Raw genomic sequence first — 9,661 nt, forward strand, 5'->3', positions numbered from 1 at the left:
TATGTATATATATATATGTATATTCATATATTCAAGTTGGTCAAGTTGGTTCATACATTCAAGTTGGTCAGCGCTGATCAAGTGCTGGATTTTGGTTTCATTGAAAACTGACTTTTGCAACACAGAGGAACTACACCACCGTTTTGAAAATAGAAACTGAGGTCAAAGACCATATGAATTCATCCTCAACCTGGATTCACTCACAGACATACACAGATCGTTACCCAGCACAGGCACTAGATGGTGCACCAAGACAGTAAAAATCTTTTTCTCCCTCAGGTTCATATCTCATAAGAAGGAACAGTTTTATTTTTGTGCCACATGTTTTATTGATAAATATAGGATGGATTTAAGTGCTCAGTAGTGTTCCTGATAATTTATTGAACTGATATGTGGAATAACTGACAGTTTTATTCTTGTCAACTTGTCTGAAAACAGGAAAAATACAATCTTGCTTCCTCCCTCCTCATGTTCTTCCAGTCTCATCACTCCTATTTCAGCTTTTTCCACTTGTTCTCATTTTCTTTTACTGTTCTTGTTCTTTGCTTCCTCCTTTGTATTTTCCCACGTTTTCTCCCACTCTGTTGCACTTTCTCCTCTCCTCTATCCCTCTGTCCTCTTTTGTTGCTCCCATACATTTGGTAGCTTTTATTTTATTACCAATTCTGCATACTGCACACTCACTGCTAAAGTGGGACATAGCATGGTTAAATATAGCAGTAATGCAATAATAAAATATTTTTACTACACTAATTTTATGGATAGAAAACTACTCAGGACAAGGAGATGTGATAACCCAGTAGGCCTGGATTATATATATATTAAAAAATCTATCTTAATGACTAACAGAGCCCTTGCATGGATATTTATTGAATATTTATCATTTATATTATTCAGTGATTCATTTAAAATGTACTTATTGTAAATTCCTGTGTTAAAAAAGTTAAAAACTATATTGACTTATATTCAAAACCTGTATGTAATCATTTGTGTCATCTATGACATTTAAGAAATATTAGCTGAAGTTGAACTTGGGCCAGGTCGTACTTTTGTGTAATATCAATTTCTACCAAAAGAGGGTGGGGTGAGTCAATAGAGCATTCGGAGCCAAACCCAGTACCTTCACTGTCCCATATCCATTCCAGATCAAATAAACAATTTTCCTGCTTCTTGTGACAGCAATGGACAGCTACTACAGAAAGTATAAATAAGTGAAGCCACCATGGAAGTGATCCAAACCTGCATTCTTTCTAATAACCAGCAGGGGGAGATGCCACTGGTTCCAGAAGGACTCCCAGCTGTATACAAGTCTAAAATGTCTCTTGTCTGCTTTGCTCACTGCAGTAAACACTTTCATAATGAATGTACTGGCTCAATCACCAGTTTCAGGTCAGAATGAATAAAACATAAAGTTCAGTCTATGAATTATGGTCATCATTAGAGTCAGAATGGATGATTATTCAGGGTGTGTGGTGTTCTCAGTTTCACAGTCCATCTCTCTTGTTTCAAAATACCAAGTCTCCTGCTGTGAAAATACTGAATTCAAGGCTTCATAACTAGACATCACTAAACATTAGATAAAGGTCAAAGTGACAAATTCTAGCCTTTGTACTGTCTATGGAAACTAAACTAAGAACTTTTCTCATTTCATAACTGAAACGTCCTCCTGTCAGTAACCCTCGTCTCTTTTGTCCTTCATCCTCCTATCTGTGATTTGTAAACCAATCTCACCGCTTCATGTTTGAAGGATATCGAAAATAATGGCAAGCTTCCTCTGTCCCGGATGACAGAGGAGGCTTGCTAGAGGCATTATCATCAAGGATGGACAGATAGATTCTTTGCAGAAGTATTTTTACGTTCAGTGTATAAAGGACGCATAGACCTTGGTGGGAGAAGGGCTCTTTAAAGAACTTGTCTTTTTTTACTCATAGGTTGTTTCTTTTATTTAAGTTCATCAAACTTACTGCACTTACCTTCACTGTTTCAGGGTGCTATTAAAAATAGGCATGACGTCTTACAACATTACAGCATGTAATGAATTTAATTAAAAGTGGCCATAACTTCTGAGATCATAAAACACAGCAGTAGTTGGACTATAACAAAAACATTCATAAACAATGTGTGATGCTGTGTTGTTGAACGTCATATTTAATTGGCACTGGTCAGAGGGAAGGATTCTCATTTTGATGAATGCATCAGTCCTCATGCCACTTCCTCATATCCTTGTTGCCAGTTTGGGAAATTTTAGTGTAATGGTTTACACATTTTACCTAACAAGCAAAAAAAAAAGTCCCTCCAGTTTTTGAATCATTGCGAGAATAACAATTGTCACCGCAGTATAAGGAGAAATAATCAGTAATGGAATAGATTTGGGGGAATGTACAACAAAGTAGAAAAACTTGAGGGACAAATATGTATACACCCGATAAAATCCAACCACGCCAACATTTTATTTTTCTATCAGCTGGTACCACATACAAAACACCGGGGCACAAACACACGGAAATGACCGTATAACGCAAGTATAAATTCTAGCAACAATGTCGGCCACTTACACAAGTTACATGTCAGACTCTTAAAAAGATTAACTGAAGAAGTCTAAATCAGGCATTTGGGATTAGTTGAAAGCAGCTTTATAAACGTGGTAAGACTCTGCCCCCTGATGGTGAAGGTTTTAATTACATTCTGTCAAGGTTAATTACACAAAGTACCTTTAAGCAGTACTTCATATTAGTTTCCTATTCTTCAAACTTTTCAGAAACTGCAACTAACTTATTTTAATTTATGATAATCTGCCAGTTTTCCACATTGGTTATTATCGATAAACTCAAACTTGGATAACTTGGCTGAGCAGAAACTGCAAAATCCAAAAGTATGCAACAGATAAACAATAATCTATCAGAGCAAGGAAACAAGTAAATGCATGCCTACATCTTTCCCCAGTCAATGCCTGTCATGCTGACCTAACTGATCATTCTCCCTTTGTTTTCTCTCAGTTTTCTTCTCTCTTCTTCCTCCTTGTTATTTTGTTTCGGGCTCCTCTTTAGTGGAGTAGTTGCGGGTGTCGCCAGGTGGAGCTCCATGCTCTCCCAGTCAAACCTTCAGGAGGGTCCAGGACTCCCTCAGCGAAACACACACACACACACACACACACACACACACACACACACATACAATAACATGCTCGCGCACACCAGCGCACGCGCTTACGGCTGTCAGGCGTGTCAGAGAAGCGCTCGCGCTTCTGTGAGTTGAAGGAGCGAGAGTGAGGGCGAGCGTGTAGTCGGTGCTTTACAGTGAGCGGGACCAGGCACGCTGCTGCCGTGTCAGTGAGTGGAGGCTGGCTCCGAGTCCGCTCCTTTCACTTCTTTTCTCGCTTCTGTGAAATGGACTTCTGACAGCAGCCGGGCTGCGGGCGCCGCCGGTTCCTCCTGACCGGAAAATGAAGCGACTCTGTCGGAGGCTGGCGGTGGCCGTGGCGGTGCTGGTGTGGCTGGGAGCGCTGGTTTACCTGCTGGTGTTGAGCCGGAGGAGGTTGCCGGAGCTCAGTCCAGGAGCGGTAGCAGGGGGAGGCGGAGTAGCAGGAGAGACAACCTACAACCAGGTGAAGTAAAAATATGACCTGCTGTGTACGCGTGGCGGACTTAAGCGGGACGTCTGCGGAGCTCGGGGCAGTCGCACTAGTTTTAGCAGCATCATGAACCCAAATCCCGAGTGAAGGAGTTTCTGAAACAGACATGGAAACGGAAAAAAAAGTTGTAAAGAATTGCTCCAATATGAGAAAGTCCTTTTTGACATTAATCTTTAGTAAAGCAACCAAATTGTCAGAAAAAAAAGTCTAGTGAAGTTTAATGATGGGGGAAAGTGTTTACTCTTTGTAAATACCTCCGGTGGACCTAAACATCACTAATGAGCTCTTTCAATCGTTGCACTTTCTCTTAATGTATTGGTGAATTCTTGACCTGTAAAATACTTTGGCCATGCAGTGGACTAAAAACAAGACTAAAACATCTCAAAGGTGAGATGAGAGCAAATGCCACCAAAGATCCCAACTTTCTTCTGATTGCCTTTCTTGACTTGACTCCCAGAGTAAACTAAATGTTGTCTTCTGTGTTGCAAGTTAAAAACTTTTATTTTTCAGTAGATTTATTATCAGTGAAAAATCAGTTTTCTAATCCTACAGCATTCCTATCAGAGCAACTCAGTAAATTGTGAGGTAATACTCAGTTTGTCATTTTAAATTTCATTCCTTTTTTTAATGCAGTGTTGCACGCTCAGTATCCACTATCAGAGCTCTTATCATTGTTTAATTCAGTTATCAGATTGCAGTGGTTCCTTTGAAGATAATTGGGTTCATTTTCGACCCAGCTTGATACCCATGCCCTGCGTTCACTGCAGGACGTCTGTTATGCAAAAGACCCGCAACATGTTCACTGTAGCTGGGGGTATAAACGTATTGATCCTGTCTCTCTTACCTTGTTAAACAGAGCTGCCAGCGCACATGTAGGAATCGTGTAACAGCCCAACTGAATGGTAAATGGCCTGTATTTGTATAGCGCTTTACTTAGTCCCCATGGACCCCAAAGCGCTTTACAGGACATTCAGTCATCCACCCATTCACACACACATTCACACACTGGTGATGGCAGCTACATTGTAGCCACAGCCACCCTGGGGCGCACTGACAGAGACGAGGCTGCCGGACACTGGCGCCACCGGGCCCTCTGACCACCATCAGTAGGCAATGGGTGAAGTGTCTTGCCCAAGGACACAACAACCGAGACTGTCGGAGCCGGGGCTCGAACCGGCAACCTTCCGATTACAAGACGAACTGCCAACTCTTGAGCCACAATCGACCGAATGTCCGTAAGAATATGGTGAGATTGTCATACATGGTATAAACCACATAATTAGCAGGGATACTGTATGAATTTATCAAGAAAAGATTATCTATGCTTAAGATAAATTGTAGCTGACCTTTGTAAAGAGTGTTCTGGGTCAGGAATTTGTTTTGTTGTGAGGCACAACAGGTAAAATGCATCCGCTTCAATGTACTTTACCTGAATAAATCTAATGAATAAGGATCCAAGATGCAAGATTTTTAGATGGAAGTACCACTCCAGCGTGTATGTGCAGGGCATTTCTGTGTGAGGACTGCTACATATTCAGCATCTCCACCACACGCTGGGACTCAGCAGTCTGTGTCAAAGGAACATGTGTTTATAGAAACTGCAAAAAATACAAAAAATAAATTCTGCATATGAAGTAGGAAAGATCTCTCATAAGCTGTTGTGTTCTTTGTGCTTTTCTGAAATTAATATGCATGTACTCGAATCACATTATTTGTTCTTCAACACCAGCGTACAGACCTCTGACCTCCCCGAGGCCCTTGTTAATGTTTGCTTGTTGCTAAAGTGCACACTAAGCACTGAATGAAGGCTTTCAGAAAGTTCTGAGTACACAGCAGAAACCCACGTTGCAGTTAGACCACCTGCAGTGCACGTTTATTTTTGTGAGTGTATGTGTGATCTGTTACAGTGCAGTGAATTTAGAGCTAGTGTAAAAGCTGCTTCACAGGAATTCCATTCTTCACATCATCCTATATATACAGAATAGACTTACACTTCTGCGTCAGCTCTATGTCGTAACTTATGCCATAACCAGAACCCTATTTTAACCCTACACTGCAACCTTCTACCTGGTGTGCACCTCCCAAGAAACATAATGCGGGTTGAAACACAACGCAATAACTCGAATACTGTGGAAAGTTGTTGTGTAGGAATAAAAGGAGTTTCCAGTTACTATGAAAGTTACGACGTAGGATAAATCAAGCTTTAGGCTTCTCTGAAACCTGCAACCAGCTTTTCAATGGAGGCCTACAGCTGTAGGTATTGAACCGAAGTGAGCTTAGCCTGCAAGCAGGTCTGAATATTGAGTCAGGAGGCTGGGCTCAAATGCAGACTTTGCGATTTAGACGTAGTGAGAGAAAAGTTTTATTCCTGTTCACCAGAAGATGATGTTCTTCTGACCTATAATGGTCCAAGCCCATAATTTTATTTGACTGTACTGTAGTGGCTCTGATTGATTCTAAATTAGAAAGAAACCTTATTTGTCCTGTACTGGGCCCTCAGCTCATTCTCTGTCTGAAAAAGAGCTGTTTTAACTCCATCTTTCTCCCTTTAATCCAACTTTATTTTGATTGGGTGCCCTTCTTAAACAGGAGGTTTGAACAGCAGGTGCGTGTGCTTGGCTGTGTGCACGTATTGACTATTATAGAGTAGCATGCTCTGTCTGCGTGGGCAGAAAGGATCGCAGACTGAATCAAAAGCAGGAAGATAAGTCATCATTCGTGACAGTCTTACTCACCTTGTCACTCTACCGTGACTGTAGATTTCTACATTTGTTTGATAGAATACTAAAAAGATCAGGAAAGCAAAACCACAGTGCTAGCAAAGGGTGTGCAGTGAAGTCAGAGTATACAATTTGGAGCAAAGTATGTATATTGCACTCCTTGGGACTTAAAAAGTTGGAGTGGTTCATCAGATGATCTGGGAAACTCATCTCTTATAAAATACTAGAGGTGTGTTCAAATGTCCATTTGATATATAGCGCACTACATATATAGAGTCAGCAGTTTTATAGCGCTGATTGAAATCTCAGCTGTAAATTTCATCCTCTATGTTATGTTCTACAAAAATCGCCACATGAGACAGCAAGAAGTGGGTTACAGGCGCTTTATTGTATATCCATCGAAGGAGACCGCCGCCTCGCTATCTGTTAAAGAATTCTGATGTGGTGTGCTAATGTGATTTTCTTACCTGTTGAGAGGGGAGCATAATACTCCTTGGATGTCTCAGCGGTGCGGTGGCTTGTTTCCTCCCCTGCCCTAGCAGTAGGATTAAAAAAACGAAATTATGTGAGACACCTACAAGAAACATATTTGAGACTTTTCAGTCTAAACTGTAAATATGTTGGAGACGTGTTATTAAGTAGCATGCTTATGAAACCTTTGCACACAAGCAATAAGAGTGAAGCTGCTGCTGTTAAAAAACAAACTGTTATTACGTTGCATTTGGCTGTGCTTCGAAGGGGTTTGAAATGCATATACTGGAGATACAGTTACAGCAGCCCTTTCCTTCTTTTGCTCTTGTAGGTGGATTTGGTTCAGCTGAAGTACGCTGTAAATAAAGTTTGCACAGATGGTGTGTGGATTAGACTATTTTTATTTTAAGAATACAGAGTCGTATGTCAGTCACAATGTGTGTGTATACCCAAAAACTGTGTTACATTGCACCATATAGAGGATGAAAGTATAAGCCGACTGCTGTCAGATTTGAAAGACAAACTGTCTCACCCTGTGAGATGATGGATGGACTATCTAGGGACACCTGGGGAACAGCTGGGCAGATGGGTGATGATGGTCAGGTGATGTGCCTCTGCATTGACCTTCAGAGTTGGAGTGACTGAAGTGGCAAATCATGTGTTTGTGCACAACTAGATCATGAAGAAGGACGGCCTGGCAGAGATGAGTTAAGCTAACTCAGTGATGATCAACGTGATTATGCTGAACAAGAGAAACCCTTAAGCAGCTGACTTCCAAAGCGATTGTAATTTTTGACAATAATTTATGTAGAACGTTACATTATTGTTAATGCCCCCTCATTAACAATAATGTAAAGTCGGGAACAATATGAATCGTCTTAATTTTGAGGCGTGCCTTAATTTTGTGTGAATAGGGAGGTGTTTTCAAACTGCTGATAATTCATGCAATGAAGCTTAATCTGCTGTTGCTCTCATTGTAAGTTGACCTGGATAAGATTCTCAGCTAAATGCCTCAAATCTGAAATCTGAAATGTAATTAAACTACTTCAGTTGGAGGGATAGAAACAGCTGCAACCACTTTAGCCTATCAAAAGAAGAGGAAAAAAAGAGTGTCTTGTCCTGTCTTGTGTGGACTTGTTCGGTAAGCTGTGAGCCTACAAGCTAATGAGAGAATCGCTGTTCATTCAGCAGAACAGTGTGTGTGTGTGTGTGTGTGTGTGTGTGTGTGGTTGTGTGTGTGTGTGTGTGTGTGTGTGTGTGTGTGTGTGTGTGTGTGTGTAAAAATGAATGTATCATTTTCAAGTCAGGACACACATGCTGAAATGCACCTCGGCTAATACCCAGCCAGATACAGACTTGCCAACTTAATCCTACAGTTTTTCACACCCAGTGTAAATCTGTAGGTACAGATTTGCCTGGTATCATCATTACCATGCACACAGTCTGCTTGTATCATAAGAAAAGAAGAATATATTTGGCTCTTTCTAGTGCCGTGGTGTATTCTCCAAATGCAAGTTTAAACAGGAGCGCTAGAGAAGTGATACAGTCTTAATTAGAGAGAAAAACATTTGGAATCAAACCAAATGTATCTATAAAAAAACAGGAAACTTGTCTGAGGAATTTTGCTCAACAGAAACTTCTTAGTTTTAAATTCCTAATTCAGTGTAAAATCCTTTTGTGCAATATTTGATGATACACTCTGCTAGCTGTCCCATTAAACTTAAAATATTCTTTCTGTTTGTGCATGCAAAATGATCTTGTCTATCCACATCCACACCCCTGAGTTCATGCAAGCTGTCAATGTGCATGTGAAATTTGACTGTGCAGACTGTGTGACTGAGAAATGAGTGTGTGTACGTTTGCTGTCACATTAGAATAAAAATAAGAGAGTCACCTCCTCACAACTGGGAACAGTTGGTGAGTACTCAGTGATTACATTGAATATTTCTTCACATTTAGTGACTGAATATAAGTAATTGCAGCAATATGTTGGTTGCACAGACATTGAGAATATAATTACTTATAAACCTGTTGGTGACTAATTTTGTTTGCAACATAATTGCACAGGTAATACAATGGAAGGCAACTTGTCTTCAGATATTCAGGGTCCAACTAGAACTGCCTGCAATTATTCTCAGACAGGCTGGCAAAGGTTTGCAAATAACTGCTGATTCATTAATACAGATTGCCAACATGTTCCAATCAATCTCACTTAGTCTTTGCTGAAAAGTACAACAATTTCTAATCTCTGAGCTCTGGCTATAGACTCTAAATGTAAGTAGTTATTATGAATTTCTGGGTTTGGCAACAGATTTGTCATTACTGATGACATATCACAAATAATTGTTATATTGCAACAAAGAGATGGCATTTAATTGACAATTCGTTCCCATCCAGCCTGAGACTGATGGCAGTCTGACTCCACCTTATTGCAGACAGTAACTGTCTGCAAGTCGTCACAGACCTGGAGCCCAACTTCAAAGCAAACATTTCAAATGCAGTGAGATTTTTAGTTTATTACACATGATCACAGTAATTTCCAATCACTGTTTCTCTCTTTTTTGTGACTGTAGCTTTATGTTTGACTTATTGCCATCTAAGTCTTTGCACATCTTTTTTGTTGTTGTTGACCGAATGCTTAGTTAATATAATAATTTTCCTTTATTTTTGTTCTTTTTTACACTCGTTTGAATTAGTCTAAATTTGCTTGTAGCTGTTTCAATGTTGGCAAACAGTGCTTGTTTTTGTGTGAATGAATGCAGTCTCAAGTAGGGCTGAACGATTATGGAAAATAATCTAATTGCGATTTTTTGCCCCAATATTGCGATTGCGATGCGAT

The 9,661-nt window shown here is 40.2% G+C and overlaps 1 protein-coding gene across 2 annotated transcripts in view; it reads left to right on the top strand.

Moving 5' to 3' along the window:
* Nucleotides 1–3,209: 3,209 nt before the first annotated feature.
* galnt14 (UDP-N-acetyl-alpha-D-galactosamine:polypeptide N-acetylgalactosaminyltransferase 14 (GalNAc-T14)) overlaps nt 3,210–9,661 on the top strand; it is a 244,066-nt gene continuing 237,614 nt past the window's right edge. The window contains exon 1 of one of the 2 annotated variants that reach the window (XM_005753112.1): nt 3,210–3,604. In XM_005753112.1, coding sequence (XP_005753169.1) covers nt 3,443–3,604 — 162 coding nt within the window. In that variant the 5' untranslated portion in view covers nt 3,210–3,442. Of the gene's footprint in view, nt 3,605–4,852; nt 4,878–9,661 lie in introns of those variants that run through there. The other variant, XM_005753113.1, reaches the window with a different exon arrangement.

The sequence above is a fragment of the Pundamilia nyererei genome, unplaced genomic scaffold (genome assembly GCF_000239375.1).
Source record: "Pundamilia nyererei isolate P.nyererei 1_Seehausen unplaced genomic scaffold, PunNye1.0 scaffold00404, whole genome shotgun sequence".
Lineage (NCBI taxonomy): Eukaryota > Metazoa > Chordata > Actinopteri > Cichliformes > Cichlidae > Pundamilia > Pundamilia nyererei.